The 16239-nt window shown below is 43.1% G+C and overlaps 1 protein-coding gene and 1 long non-coding RNA gene across 2 annotated transcripts; one reads left to right on the top strand and one right to left on the bottom strand.

Moving 5' to 3' along the window:
- Nucleotides 1-317: 317 nt before the first annotated feature.
- On the bottom strand, nt 318-9127 carry LOC120992122 (gastrula zinc finger protein XlCGF26.1-like). Its single transcript, XM_040420897.1, has 3 exons — nt 9090-9127; nt 8883-9006; nt 318-1519 (listed from the first exon to the last, which is right to left on the bottom strand). The coding sequence occupies exons 1-3, from the start codon at nt 9111-9113 to the stop codon at nt 387-389; spliced, it is 1281 nt and encodes a 426-aa protein (XP_040276831.1). The 5' UTR covers nt 9114-9127; the 3' UTR covers nt 318-386.
- Nucleotides 9088-15892, top strand: LOC120992140. The gene is made up of 3 exons (XR_005776930.1): nt 9088-9120; nt 12786-12790; nt 15769-15892. It is a non-coding gene; the product is annotated as an uncharacterized LOC120992140 (long non-coding RNA).
- Nucleotides 15893-16239: the final 347 nt, after the last annotated feature.

Here is a 16239-nt window from a genome sequence, read left to right as displayed (position 1 = left end):
AAGGTTTATTAATGATCGGTAACAAGTTGTGAGATGCAGTAATACAGATTACTGTAAAAATACTCTGTGTTATCTAGGTTCCATTTACTTTTTGGATAACAGATGTCTATTGGTGATTGCATACATTTCTTAACCATCATTAGTGTTATATGACTTTATAGATGTAGCAGGTGCGTTGTGCTATTTACATAGTACGGCGGCTCTAATGCAATGTAAACGAGCGTTGTGCTATATACATAGTGTAGGCGCTACAATAACAGTATAGTGCACCGCACTGCTTCTTGCTACATCTGTACTTCTTGAGTGTTGCATTTTCCCGTATGATGAGTCAAGAAAACACATTAAAAATAGAAAGTAGCTACTTCCCTCTACGAGTTTTTTGATGATTAAGAAGAAATGATTTGTAGATGAATTTTCTGATGTCTATTAAGTTTTGATTTCAGGACAAAACATTTCCCACATCCTGAACAAGAAAATGGCTTCTCTCCTGTGTGAATTTTTTGATGTTCAACAACGTGCGATTTTTGTTTATAGCATTTGCCACATTCTGAACACGAAAATGGTTTTTCCCCTGTGTGAATTCTCTGATGGCTAACAAGTTCACCTTTTTGCTTAAAACATTTCCCACATTCTGAACATGAAAATGCTTCTCCTGTGTGCAGTCTTTCATGTGCCTTAAGAGTTGAATATTTACTAAAAACCTTTCCACATTCTGGACATGAAAATGTTTCTCCTGTGTGAATTTTTTGATGTACACTAAGCTCTGACTTTTGGCCAAAACTCTTTCCACATACAGTACATAAAAATGGCTTCTCTACGTGAATGGTCTGATGTGTAACAAGAGTTGATTTACGGCTAAAACTTTTCCCACATTCTGAACATGAAAATGGCCTCTCGTCTGTGTGAGTTATCTGATGTCTAACTAGATGTGTTTTCCGACTAAAACATTTCCCACATTCTGCACATGAAAATGGCTTCTCCCCTGTGTGAGTTCTCTGATGGATAACAAGACTTAAGCGAGTCCCATAACATTTCTCACATTCTGAACATGAATATGGCTTCTCCCCTGTGTGAATTCTCTGATGTTTCCGAAGTTCTGATTTCCGGGTAAAAGATCTTCCACATTCTGAACAACAAAATGGCTTATTTCCTGTGTGAATTCTCTTCAGGTGGTCAATAAGTTCCGATTTCTGAGTAAAGCATTTGCCACATTCTGAACATGAAAATGGCCTCTCGTCTGTGTGAGTCCTCTGATGTATAATAAGTTGCGATTTAACAGTGTAACTTTTATCACATTCTGAGCATGAAAATGGCTTCTCCCCTGTGTGATTTCTCTGATGCAATTCAAGACTTGATTTACGGCTGTAACATCTGTCACATTCTGAACATGAATATGACTTATTCCTTTTGTAATTGCTTTGACATTTGATTATTTTATGATCTTTATTCTGCTTAACATTGGCGTGCTCTTTAAATGTGTCTTGTGCGATACTTTGATCTGAGCTCCCGAAACAGACATCTGCAAACAATAAAACTTTTTATTTGTAAAAAAATGAAACCTTAAAAATGAGATTCATAATTTATAAGATTTTTATATAAATAATAATATCCATATACATAGTACATAAGGCCAAAAAAAGACATTTGTCCATCCAGTTCGGCCTGTCGTCCTGCAAGTTGATCAAGAGGAAGGCAAAAAAAAATGAAATAGAAGCCAATTTTTCCCACTTTAGGGGAATAAAAAATTCCTTCCAGACTCCAATCAGGCAATCAGAATGACTCCCTGGATCAACGACCTCTCTCTAGTAGCTATAGCCTGTAATATTATTACACTCCAGAAATACATCCAGGCCCCTCTTGAATTCCTTTATTGTACTCACCATCACCACCTCCTCAGGCAGAGAGTTCCATAGTCTCACTGCTCTTACCGTAAAGAATCCTGTTCTATGTTTGTGTACAAACCTTCTTTCCTCGAGACACAGAGGATGTCCACTCGTCCCAGTCAGTCCTGGGGATAAATAGATGATGGGAGAGATCTCTGTACTGACCCCTGATATATTTATAGATAGTAATTAGATCTCCCATCAGTCGTCTTTTTTCTAAAGTGAATAACCCTAATTTTGATAATCTTGTAGGGTACTGTAGTTGTCCTCCTCTAGACCCTCTCCAGCTCTGCTATGTCTGTCTTGTTCACAGGAGCCCAGAACTGTACACAGTACTCCATGTGTGGTCTGACTAGTGATTTGTAAAATGGTAGGACTATGTTCTTATCACGGGCATCTATGCCCCTTTTGATGCAACCCATTATCTTATTGGCCTTGGCAGCAGCTGCCTGACACTGGTTTTTGCAGCTTTGTTTGCTGTTTATTAAAATTCCTAGATCCTTTTCCATGTCAGTGTTACAGAGTGTTTTACCATTTAGTATGTACGGGTGACTTGCATTATTCCTTCCCATGTGCATAACCTTACATTTGTCAGTGTTAAACCTCATCTGCCACTTATCTGCCCAAGCCTCCAATCTATCCAGATCCCTCTGTAGTAGTATATGGTCCTCTTCAGTGTTAATTACTTTACACAGTTTAGTGTCATCTGCGAAAATTGATATTTTACTATGCAAGCCTTCTACAAGATCATTAATAAATATATTGAAGAGAATAGGGCCCAATACTGACCCCTGAGGTACTCCACTAATGACAGTGACCAAATCTGAGTGTATACCACTAATAACCACCCTCTGTTTTCTATCACTCAGCCAGTTACTTACCCACTTATACAGACATTTTCTCCCAGTCCAAGCATTCTCATTTTATATACTAACCTTTTATGTGGTACAGTGTCAAAAGCTTTGGAGAAGTCCAGATATACGACATCCATTGATATGCCGTTAAGTCCAGAACTTACCTCCTCATAGAAACTGATTAAATTAGTTTGGCATGACCGATCCCTCATGAAACCATGCTGATATGCCGTTATTTGCTTATTTCCGTTGAGATGCTCTAAGATAGCATCTTTTAGAAAATCTTCAAACAGTTTACCCACAACAGATGTTAAACTTACCGGCCTATAGTTTCCAGGCTCTGTTTTTGGACCCTTTTTGAATATTGGCACCACATTTACTATGCGCCAATCCTGTAGAACACTCCCTGTCAGTATAGAGTCCGCAAATATCAGAAATAAGGGTCTGGCTATGACATTAGTTAATTCCCTTAGGATACGGGGGTGTATGCCATCTGGTCCTGGCGAATATTCTAATTTAATATTTTTAAGTCGCTGTTGTACTTCTTCCTGGGTCAGACAGGACACTTTAAATGGGAAATTTATTTTTACATTCAGCATTTTATCTGACAGTTTATTTTCCTCAGTGAAAAAAAGATTTAACAGCTTTGCTTTCTCCTCGTCGCTCTCTGCGACTCCCCCTCATTACTCCCCCTCATTACTCTTTAAAGGGCCGACACCTTCAGATTTATACTTTTTAACATTTATATAATTGAAGAACATTTTAGGGTTAGTTTTACTCTCTTTGGCAATTAATCTCTCAGTCTCTAATTTGGCCGCTTTTATTTGTTTTTTACGTGTTCTATTTTTTTCCTTATAGTTTTTCAGTGCTTCCTCGCTACCCTCCTATTTTAGTGATTTATATGCTTTCTTTTTGTCATGTATTGCTTTCTTTACAGTTCTATTTATCCACATTGGTTTCTTTTTGTTCCTTAACCTTTTATTCCCATACAGTATGTACATCTCTGAGATTTTAGGATGCTTTTAAAAGTATCCCATTTTGTGGCTGTATTTTTATTTTAGTTGGCTAAATTTAGCTTTTCTGAAGTTTGGTATTTTTGTTCCTCCCTGTATAAACGCTCTTTTGAATGATAATTATAAGGTTATTACTTTATGGTCACTATTTCCCAGGTGTCCCCCAACCTGCACGTCTGTTGTACTTTCAGGCCTATTGGTTAATACTAAGTCCAGTATGGCCTTCCCGCTAGTCGGGTCCTGAACTAGTTGGGAGAGGTAATTGTCTTTCGTTATTGCCAGGAACCTGTTTCCTTTATGAGATGTACAGCTTTCAGTTTCCCAGTCTATATCTGGGTAGTTGAAGTCACCCATAATAACCACCTCATTATGATTTGCCGCCTTGTCTATCTCGTTTAGTAGTAGATTTTCTGTGCACTCTGGTATATTAGGTGGTTTATAGTAAACTCCTATTAGTAATTTATTATTGTTTTTAGCTCCATGTATCTCTACCCACAGTGACTCCACATGTTCATGTCCCTCACTTATATCTTCCCGGACTGTGGATTTTAGACAGGACTTTACATAAAGGCAACCCCCCCCTCTCCAGTTTTGACGATCCTTTCTAAACAGACTGTAACCCTGTACATTAACTGCCCAGTCATAGCTATCATCCAGCCAGGTCTCCGTTATTCCCACTATGTCATAGTCCTCCTCACACATCACTAATTCCAGTTCCCCAGTTTTATTAGTCAGGCTTCTGGCATTAGTATACATGCATTTGAGAGGTTTCCTCCGCCAGTCCCACTACTTTGCCCCGGTCTCTATCTGCACTCTCTTTCCATCCTATAATGTAATTTCCCTCCCCCATCCCTAGTTTAAGGGGAACCTGTCACGAGTTTTATGGTGTCCTAACTAAGGGCAACATAAATAAGTGACTGATTCTCTTAGCAAAATGCTGGGTCACTTTCTTTAATTGACCCAGTCAATCTGCCAACCTCTTGTATTAAAAAGCTCCAGCTGATAATGATGAGTCATGAAGATTCATGAGCTCCTGACTCTCCCCGCCTCCCTGCTGCTGATTGACAGTTATTTTCTATATGAATCAGCAGCAGGTAGGCAGGGGAGTGGCTATAGCTCTGAATTAAATAAACGCTGGACTCGATGACATCACGCTGGACTCAAATCAGCTCATTAGCATGCGGCATGTGGCATCTTTTTGTGTATATTATGAGGTAACCATCTGTCACACCAGTAAGTGAATAAATCTAATTGCAAACCTCACAACACTGTTGTGAAGATGAATTTCTCCCGTACCAAGGAAGTGATCTGAAAGCAGGATGTGAAAAGGGTGGCCTTGCCTTTCAAGGAATCGCTACCAGATCTACACCGATTTAGCCCCCATTACTCTGCAAAAAATGAAGACTTTTAAACCTTGGAGGAATTGAGAAAAGCTACCATCCTGTATGTCTGGGGCTATCCCTTTGAACTAAGCTTTAATCATGGTGGAAGAACCATAATGTTCACTACTGTGGAGAAATTAGGATTTCTTCCTCTAGAAAAACTAAGCGAGCAGACCTCCTGATTGAACCTAAAACGCCTCCTCAGCCTGGAAAACCTGGACCCTGCCCTATCTGAACCAAGGTCACCTCCTAAAAGCCATGACAGCATCGCTCCAACAGAGCATCATCTATTCCAACGTAACCAGGCTGAAGCGTAAGTTTTTGACGGACACGCCGTGTTGTGACATCTTGCCCCACATCACTACCTTTCTTGACCAACTGTTACTTCCTCAGATGGAACATGTTTTGTATCTGCTTTGATTAAGAATTTAATCTTGATGTTTATTTTCTTTTTTCTTTCTCCATTGTTTCAGGGAACTTTTTCTCTATAGAACTTACTCCAGATGGTACTGGTTACTTTCTTTAGATAATGGTCCATTCTTTTATATACATTTTTGTACTAGACTATATCTATGCAACATGTTTACTTCTTTACTTATTTTTTTTTCTCTCCTTTTCTCGTAGTCTTCTCTCCTTTTTTCTCTTACTTTCCTTACACTTTTTTATTTGTCCCTGCACAATGCATGTTAATGTACTGGTGAGGCAGGTATTTGTCCATTGGTGGTGCGCACTTTAAAGGGGTTGTTCGGCCTTGGAGGCGACAACCTTTTTAGTCAAGACCTGTGCCCCTGAACATACTGCTGATGCTCCGTTCCCAGACGCTTCCAGTCTCTGTAGGACTAGGAAGTGGCTGGTTCCCGTAACACCACAGTGGCCAAACACAGGCCACAAACATTGGCTTGAATGGTACATCCTGTTAAGCACTGATCAAGTCGATGTGAGTGCTAATGCCTGTCATTGGCTGCAGCAGTCATGGGACCCAGATACGGTACTTCCTGGTCCTGAGGGGACTGGAAGCATTTGGGAACAAAGCAGTGGCAGGACCACGGCCGGGTGAGTTTTTTTTTTTTTTTTTTATATTCAGAGGGTTCAGGGTCACAGGACTGGACCATAGAGGTTGTTGGCTGCAAGACCAAACAACCCCTTTAACAATGCAACTTAACAGCTTCATTGCATGTCATTATGTTGATGAGGCATGAAATAATCTAATGGTGCTAAACAACGTACAACTCCTGAGGAGTTTATCCCCACCTTCATTTCATCAGTTGGTGTTTATGTCTTTAATGCCATAAAATCTGGTACTCCTCTACACCGCACTTCAACATCAGCCCATATAGCCATGATTCCCAAACTCAACAAAGATGAGCCATCTCACTCCTGAGTATCAATATCAAACTGAGAAAATCCTGGCCACTCGTCTCAATTCATTCCTTAGCTCCCTCATCCATAAAGATCAAGCAGTATTTATTCCCATAGGCAGGCTAGCGACAACATCTGAAGAGTAGTTCTCCTAGCATCTACACGAAAACTGCCCTCCTTGTTACTCTCCTTGACATATCAATGACGTGTGACTCCTTATCTTTGGACTATTTGACTTTTTCTCTTCACAAATGGGGATTTTATGTTAACTTTTTGGGATGGATTTCTGCCCTTTACAACACCCACAGCCCGGATGCGATATCCTATGATATCAGCCATTGCCATTTCCCCTATTCTTTTTGCCCGAACAATATTAGTAGCAGCCATCAGGGCCTGCCCAGCATTAAAGATGCTGTAGGAGCAGGTCTTACCCATAAACTCTGTTTGCTCAACATCCTCTCTATACTAAGAACTTTCCATGAAATCTCAGGCCTCGTCACCAACGACTCCAAACCATATGCCCTTAAAATCTCTGTACAGGAAAATGCTGACTGTCCTGTGTTCCTCTTACTCATTCCAATGGTCCACAAAGAACCTAGGGCTTCGTATTACTCCCCTATATATAGACCTTTTTGCAACCACATGGAGCCACCCATATCGCATTCTATCACTAACCTTATGTCTAGCTGGTCACAAAAATTTACATACTCCACAAACTTCTTTACCTGATTCGTAACCTACCTATTACTGTTCCCACATACTTTCTACACCTCCTTCAAAAACGTCTTATAATGCCCTTATCTATCAACCTCCTGTGGGTCCCTCCAGCATTTTAGCCATCATCCCTAAGTCATTTGAAGCATCATTCTAGCAAGCTCTCCAATCTATTTGGAATAATACGGCTTTCCTTCCGGGTCTAAATGATTGTCCTTATTCTACTTTGCAGCGGGTGAATGGCTTTGAGAGGAGTAACCACATTTTTCTCTTCTTCAGGCCTTCTTTCATTTGAGGATCTAGAGAAGAAATACTCTAGAACCGCATGAGAACATTTATGACATATGGTGAATGTTAACAATTAACTAATTTATGTGGTATAACTAGGTTCTCATAGCCCAGTGCCACAAGAACAGGATCCATGGCTGGTTTACATATGGCCACCTCAGAGGAATAATACCGTATATTCCGGCGTATAAGACGACCGGGCGTATAAGACGACCCCCAACTTTTCCATTTAAAATAAAGGTTTTGGGCTATACTCGCCGTATAAGACTACCCCTGAATGCCCAGCCCTCCCTGTCTTTAAGACGAGCTTCTCCAGTCCAGGGAACTGACTGGGAACTGTGGATGGCACTGTTATGAGGAGGGGGATCTGTGAATGGCACTGTTATGGGGAGGGGGATCTGTGGATGGCATTGTTATGGGGAGGGGGGATCAGTGGATGACATTGATATGGGGGGGATCTATGGATGACACTATATAGCATCTTATGCTATATGTGTCATCCACAGATCTACCCCATGACAGTGTCATCCACAGATCCCCCTCCCCATAACAGTGCCATCCACAGATCCCCCCTAAACAGTGCCATCCACAGATCCCACCTAAACAGTGCCATCCACAGATCCCCCCCCAAACAGTGCCATCCACAGATCCCCCCCTAAACAGTGCCATCCACAGATCCCCCCCAAACAGTGCCATCCACAGATCCCCCCCTAAACAGTGCCATCCACAGATCCCCCCTAAACAGTGCCATCCACAGATCCCCCCCCCCCCTAAACAGTGCCATCCACAGATCCCCCTCCCCGACGCTCACAGGAGTACATTTATAAACTGTAATCCGTAACTTTAACTTTAATCATCGCTCATCTCTTTACTAGGATACCTTACTCTCAGCTGCGGTAACAGCAGGCAGTGCGGGCGGCGCTCACTCACTGACGTCATGTGCCTGCGCCGACTAGTGGGAGGAGCAGACACGTGACATCAGTGAGTGAGCGCCGCCCGCACTGCCTGCTGTTATCGGAGCTGAGAGTAAGGTATCCTAGTAAAGAGATGAGCGATGATTAAAGTTAAAGTTACTGATTATGGTTTATAAATGTACTCCTGTGAGCGGCGGGGCCCTGTATATTCTAACCCCCAGGCAAGCATCCCCGTCACCATGGGAACGCCTGGGGGTTAGAATATACCATCGGATCTGAGTATACCCGGCGTATAAGACGACCCCCGACTTTTGAAAAGAATTTCTAGTGTTAGAAAGTCGTCTTATACGCCGGAATATACGGTAATTTACAGTACCATAAATCTTAATGTTTATAGGAGACACATACAGTGAATGAATTCAATTTGTACCTACATGTAAATTAAAGAACGCATGTATTTAGTCTTGTCTATTACCTGGTGATGTGAGGGGCTTTTGATTCTTCATTCTGATCTCCTTGTACAGATCCTTGTGTCCTTCTACATACTCCCACTCCTCCATGGAGAAATAGACAGTGACATCCTGACACCTTATAGGAACCTGACAACACAATGATACAGTTATCACCCAGACCCCTCCAGTGCTGTTACTGTATAATGTCCCAGCATTCCCAGCAGTGTCGCCTCTCCAGTCAGCAGCTCAATCATCTTGTGGGTGCGTTCTAGGATCTTCTGTGCACTAGTGTCCTCATGTATCAGGGAGTGAGGTGGAGGTCCTGTGAGGGGTTAGCAGCAGACAGTAATAGTACAGTATGGAACCTGACAGATAACAAAGGAGATGTGTGACTGTGTAGGGGTAATAGTAGCGGCAGCAGGGGCAGTAGTCAGTGGCAGATTACAATAGGGACGTTCGGGTCGGCAGCCCCGGGCCCAGCACCGCTGGGGGGCCCTGCACCAACCCGAACGCCCACATACTGCGGCGGGGCACGGGAGCACATAGCTCCCTGTCCCGTCGCCTATCACCGCCATAGATTTCACGCGCCTGTGCCGGGACACAGCACATTGACGTGTGCACGCCTGCCTCATACCGCCTTCGTCTGCGATCAAGTGCCTGGCCCTGGACGGTGAGTATTTAGCTTTTCATTTTTTTTTCCAATTTTTATTTTTTTATTTCTTGTGCCTACTTTGGGGGACGACACACAGAGGATGACATATTCAAGGGACCTCGAGTACATGGGAGGGGGAATGTGGGGGCTGTGTGGGGCTAAATTATTATGGGAGGGACTACTATGTGGGGGCAAATTATTATGGGAGCCGGACTACTATGTGGGGGCAAATTACTATATGGGGCAGTGTGGGGGCAAATTACTATATGGGGCAGTGTGGGGGAAAATTACTATGTGGGGGGCAAATTACTATGTGGGGGCAGTGTGGGGGCAAATTACTATATGGGGCTGTGTGGGGGCAAATTATTATGGGAGGGACTACTATGTGGGGGCAAATTACTATATGGGGGCAGTGTGGTGGAAACTATTGTGTGGGGGCAGTGTGGGGTAATTACTGTGTGGGGTAATTACTATATGGGGCAGTGTGGGGGCAAATTACTATATGGGGCTGTGTGGGGCCAAATTATTATGGGAGGGACTACTATGTGGGGGAAACTGTTGTGTGGGGACAGTGTGGGGTAATTGCTATGTGGGGGCAAATTACTATGTGGGGGAAACTATTGTGTGGGGGCAGTGTGGGGTAATTGCTATGTGGGGGCAGTGTGGTGGAAATTACTATGTGGGGGCAAATTACTATGTAGGGGAAAATTACTATGTGGGGGCAGTGTGGGGGAAACTATTGTGTGGGGGTAATTTCTATGTGGGGGCAGTGTGGTGGAAATTACTATGTGGGGGCAAATTACTATGTGGGGGAAATTACTATGTAGGGGCAGTGTGGGGCAAATTACTATGTAGGGGAAATTACTGTGTGGGGGCAAAGTACTATATGGGGGCAGTTTGGGGGAAATTACTGTGTGGGGGCAAATTACTATGTGGGGGCAGTGTGGTGGAAATTACTATATGGGGGTGTTGCTATTGGGGAGGCACTGTAGGGGCAATTCTATTATTTTTGGGGACACTATACAGGGATTATTGCCTGGAGCACAATAGAGGGTGTTATTATTACTGGGGCACTCTAGGGGACATTATAGCTGCTGTGGACACTATAGGAACATTTGGGGTAATTTATCAAACTGGTGTAAAGTAGAACTGGCTTAGTTGCCCATAGCAACCAATCAGATTCCACCTTTCATATTTGACAGCTCTTTTGGAAATCCAGTTCTACTTTACACCAGTTTGATAAATGACTCCAATTATGTCTATTAGGGTCACTATTTTTTCAGCAGTATAGTACCTGGGGAATTGGGGGGCACAACGGGCACAGTGTTGGGAGTGGCAGCAGGATGACACTGTGGGGACACCAGGATGAGGAGGAATTGAGAAATCTAATGTGTCTGTGTTACAAACTGTAGAGACAAGATGCGGCTGAAAGAATCTGCCATGGTGGTCTGGGTCAAATGGAGGTGAAGAGGAAAGAGAAGGTCTACATGACAGGAGATGTCACTGGATGTAAGAGGTATGTGGTGCTGTATTCTCCTCCATGTCTTTTTTATTATAATTATATGTATTTTAAATTTGGCGACCAAATTTTTCAGTTTAGGACCCAATTTGGGGTATTTTTTTTTTGTCTGAAGATGTCATATGGCCTAAGAAGAGACTGTGGCGCTCATGAAGCACCGCAGCCTCTTCATACAAAAAAAAAACTAAACTAAAATGGGGGGGGGCCCAAGTTGGTTAGACAACCCCGGGCCTATCATGCACTTAATCCGCCCCTGGCAGTAGTAGCTACAGAGTCAGCAGCATAGTATGGAACCTGACAAGGCAGAAGATGTGCAACTGCATAGGGTTAGTAGCAGGAGCAGAAATAGTAGTACAGTATGGGACACGATGAATAGGTAGACAGCAGCAGTGGCATCTTTGGTCCAGTGATAGCCAGTCCCTACTATCAGCAATGACAGATCTATTCACTTGCATCAGCCACATGTTTGTGAAAATAAATATTGAGTTGTATTTCTCTGTTGAAAGGCAGGTTTGTACCAAGGACACTGGCTGACCAGTTATATGTACACTTGGCAGCTGAAGACATCTGTGTTGGTCCGATGTCCATATGTGCCCGCGTTGCTGAGATAAATAATGTTTTAATAAATGCAAATGAGCCTCTAGGAGCAACGGGGGCATTGCCTTTACATCTAGGGGCTCAGCTCTCTCTGCAACTGCCGCGCCCTCTTCACTTTGATTGACAGGACCAGGCAGTGAAAAATGGCATCACACCCAGTACTGTCAGATATGCCTATTGATACGCCAGTCTTGATAAATATCCCTCAGTGAGTGAATTCAATCTATCCATACAGAAAATTAACTTCTTCCTGACCTCCCATAGACTATAAACTTCCTGGGGGGGGGGGGGGTTCAGGATTGATCTCTGAATGTTTTAGAACGTTCAAAGCATGCAGGACCCCCCCATAGAGAAGGCAGGGAAGGGTCCTCAGTGTCGCTGCCTTCTTTATTGCTGTATACACAGAACTGAAGGAGCGCTGTGTATACAGACTGCAAGCATGATATTGCTTCCCATTCAGGCCCTGGAGGTCATTTGACCGCTGGGGTCGGGAGACTGCAGGAGCTGCCAGGTCTGCAGTGAGGCTTTACAGCATATTATACCACTGCACAGCCTCTCTGGGAGTTGTATTCCTCCTGTAACTGGGGCTACTATATCATACCCAGTTGTAGGAGAAATCGATAGTAAAAAAAAAAAGTGATGTTAAATGTCCCCCAGAGGTCTTATATGACTTTATGGGGGACACAAAGTATAAATAAATAAATAAATAATAATAATAACAAAAAAAGTGTTTTATAAAAATAAAACAATACAAGTTTTACACATAAAAAAAGAGCCATTTTCCCCAATTACCGTATTTTTCACCCTATAAGACGCCCTATAAGTGCGTCTTATGGGGCGAATGCTGCCGTTTTTACACTGATGCACAGCGCGGCCGGCGTGTGTATCAGCGAGGAGGGAGGAGGGGACGGGGGCCGGCCTCTAGTTTTGTAATGGCAGCGGGGCCCAGTGCAGTCACTGTATTCTATTGCACCGGGCCCCGCTCACTGTACTAATCGTATCTACTGTAACTGCAGGCAGGCAGTGTTTAACTATAGATACAGTGCTGCCCATAATTATTCATACCCCTGGCAAATTTTGACTTAAAGTTACTTTTATTCAACCAGCAAGTAATTTTTTGACGGGAAATGACATAGGTGTCTCCCAAAAGATAATAAGACGATGTACAAGAGGCATTATTGTGGGAAAAAAAACATTTCTCAGCTTTTATTTACATTTAAGCAAAAAGTGTCCAGTCCCAAATTATTCATACCCTTCTCAATAATCAGTAGAAAAGCCTTTATTGGCTATTACAGCAATCAAACGCTTCCTATAATTGCAGACCAGCTTTTTGCATGTCTCCACAGGTATTTTTGCCCATTCATCTTTAGCAATGAGCTCCAAATCTTTCAGGTTGGAGGGTCTTCTTGCCATCACCCTGATCTTTAGCTCCCTCCACCGATTCTCAATTGGATTCAAGTCTGGACTCAGGCTGGGCCACTCCAAAACGTTAATGTTGTTGTCTGCTAACCATTTCTTCACTACTTTTGCTGTGTGTTTTTGGTCATTGTCATGCTGAAATGTCCACTGGTGCCCAAGGCCAAGTTTGTCTGCAGACTGCTCTTTTTTCATGGTGCCGTTTACTGTGATCAGGTTCCCTGGTCCATTGGCTGAAAAACACCCCGAAAGCATTAGGTTCCCACCACCATGTTTGACAGTGGGGATGGTGTTCTTTGGGTTGAAGGCTTCTCCTTTTTTACGCCAAATGAAGGAAACATCATTGTGACCAAACAATAACATTTTTGTTTCATCTGACCATAACACAGAAGACCAGAAGTCTTCTTCTTTGTCCAGATGAGCTTTTGCAAAGGCCAAGCGAGCTTTTGTGTGCCTTATCTGGAGAAGTGGAACCCAGCAGTGTGCAGTGTCCGTTGGGTTGTCTTCCTTGAGACATTGCGACCAGCAGAGCCCAGATTCACCAGGATGGCCTTGGTGGGGATCCCTGGATTCTTTTTCACCTCTCTATCCTCCTGGCCAGCACAGGTGTCACTTTTGGTTTCCGACCACGTCATCTGACATTTTCCACAGGGCGGAACATCTTGTATTTTTTGCTCAAATGTAAATAAAAGCTGAGAATGTTTTTTTTTCCCCACAATAATGCCTCTTGTACATCGTCTTACAGGGAGTGCAGAATTATTAGGCAAGTTGTATTTTTGAGGATTAATTTTATTATTGAACAACAACCATGTTCTCAATGAACCCAAAAAACTCATTAATATCAAAGCTGAATATTTTTGGAAGTAGTTTTTAGTTTGTTTTTAGTTTTAGCTATTTTAGGGGGATATCTGTGTGTGCAGGTGACTATTACTGTGCATAATTATTAGGCAACTTAACAAAAAACAAATATATACCCATTTCAATTATTTATTTTTACCAGTGAAACTAATATAACATCTCAACATTCACAAATATACATTTCTGACATTCAAAAACAAAACAAAAACAAATCAGTGACCAATATAGCCACCTTTCTTTGCAAGGACACTCAAAAGCCTGCCATCCATGGATTCTGTCAGTGTTTTGATCTGTTCACCATCAACATTGCGTGCAGCAGCAACCACAGCCTCCCAGACACTGTTCAGAGAGGTGTACTGTTTTCCCTCCTTGTAAATCTCACATTTGATGATGGACCACAGGTTCTCAATGGGGTTCAGATTAGGTGAACAAGGAGGCCATGTCATTAGATTTTCTTCTTTTATACCCTTTCTTGCCAGCCACGCTGTGGAGTACTTGGACGCGTGTGATGGAGCATTGTCCTGCATGAAAATCATGTTTTTCTTGAAGGATGCAGACTTCTTCCTGTACCACTGCTTGAAGAAGGTGTCTTCCAGAAACTGGCAGTAGGACTGGGAGTTGAGCTTGACTCCATCCTTAACCCGAAAAGGGCTCACAAGCTCATCTTTGATGATACCAGCCCAAACCAGTACTCCACCTCCACCTTGCTGGCGTCTGAGTCGGACTGGAGCTCTCTGCCCTTTACCAATCCAGCCACGGGCCCATCCATGTGCCCCATCAAGACTCACTCTCATTTCATCAGTCCATAAAACCTTAGAAAAATCAGTCTTGAGATATTTCTTGGCCCAGTCTTGACGTTTCAGCTTGTGTGTCTTGTTCAGTGGTGGTCGTCTTTCAGCCTTTCTTACCTTGGCCATGTCTCTGAGTATTGCACACCTTGTGCTTTTGGGCACTCCAGTGATGTTGCAGCTCTGAAATATGGCCAAACTGGTGGCAAGTGGCATCTTGGCAGCTGCACGCTTGACTTTTCTCAGTTCATGGGCAGTTATTTTGCGCCTTGGTTTTTCCACACACTTCTTGCCACCCTGTTGACTATTTTGAATGAAACGCTTGATTGTTCGATGATCACGCTTCAGAAGCTTTGCAATTTTAAGAGTGCTGCATCCCTCTGCAAGATATCTCACTATTTTTGACTTTTCTGAGCCTGTCAAGTCCTTCTTTTGACCCATTTTGCCAAAGGAAAGGAAGTTGCCTAATAATTATGCACACCTAATATAGGGTGTTGATGTCATTAGACCACACCCCTTCTCATTACAGAGATGCACATCACCTAATATGCTTAATTGGTAGTAGGCTTTCGAGCCTATACAGCTTGGAGTAAGACAACATGCATAAAGAGGATGATGTGGTCAAAATACTCATTTGCCTAATAATTCTGCACGCAGTGTATTATCTTTTGGGAGACACCTATATCATTTGCCGTCAAAAAATTACTTGCTGGTTGAATAAAAGTAACTTTAAGTCAAAATTTGCCTGGGGTATGAAAAATTATGGGCAGCACTGTATGTTCGATCCAGCAGCCCGTACTTGCGATCATGGCAGGCAGGAGGCTGGGCGGGCGGGCACTGGCAGCGTAACTTCCTACGTCACGTGCCTGCTCCACCCACTTTATGAATGAAGCAGGCGGCGCAGGCACGTGACGTAGTGAGTTACGCTGCCAGTGCCCGCCCGCCCAGCCTGCAGCCTGCTATGATCGTAAGTACAGGCTGCTGGATCGAACATATCTATAGTTAAACATTGCCTGCCTGCAGTTACAGTAGATACGATTAGTACAGTGAGCGGGGCCCGGTGCAATCTTGTGGGTGAGTTCTAGGATCTTCTGTTCATTGATCTCCTCATGTATCAGGGAGTGAGGTGAAGGCCCTGTGATTGGGCTCAGGGTTCTTCCCCATCCTTTAGACACAGGGACCTCACAGCGCTCGCTAGAGGTCTTCTTCACCACTGTATAATCCTGGGTATGGGGAGACACAGTAATAAATATCACTACTGAGATTTCCAGAGTCCATCACCTCTACAGCCATGTCCATCTGTTATTATCATACACTGATGAGCAAAAGGGTAACAATGTTTTGAACTTTTGACTTTCAGGCTCCATGTCTCACTATCGACTACTGCTTCGGACGTGAGACTACTATCATCTTGGCTATCTCATACATGTGAGAGAAGGATTTATGATTTTATGAATATATAATGAGAATATTCTGTAGTACACATTTCTGTCCACTAGATGGCTGCAAACCATATGTATGAGAAGGTCAATGAGGGAGGGGGAAGAGGG

Source organism: Bufo bufo, chromosome 2 (assembly GCF_905171765.1).
Source record: "Bufo bufo chromosome 2, aBufBuf1.1, whole genome shotgun sequence".
Taxonomy (NCBI): Eukaryota; Metazoa; Chordata; class Amphibia; order Anura; family Bufonidae; genus Bufo; species Bufo bufo.
The sequence above is the reverse complement of the archived record's forward strand: the minus strand, read 5'-3'. Positions and strand labels throughout refer to the sequence as shown.

Bases quoted from the DNA above. Each gene is read 5' to 3' on its own strand.
- LOC120992122 (XM_040420897.1), bottom strand. From the start codon at position 9,113: ATGATTGAGCTGCTGACTGGAGAG. The intron at 9,007-9,089 runs GCGACACTGCTG...TTGTGTTGTCAG, and splicing joins TTGAGCTGCTGACTGGAGAG to GTTCCTATAAGGTGTCAGGA. The intron at 1,520-8,882 runs GTAATAGACAAG...TATTGTTTGCAG, and splicing joins AAAGCCCCTCACATCACCAG to ATGTCTGTTTCGGGAGCTCA.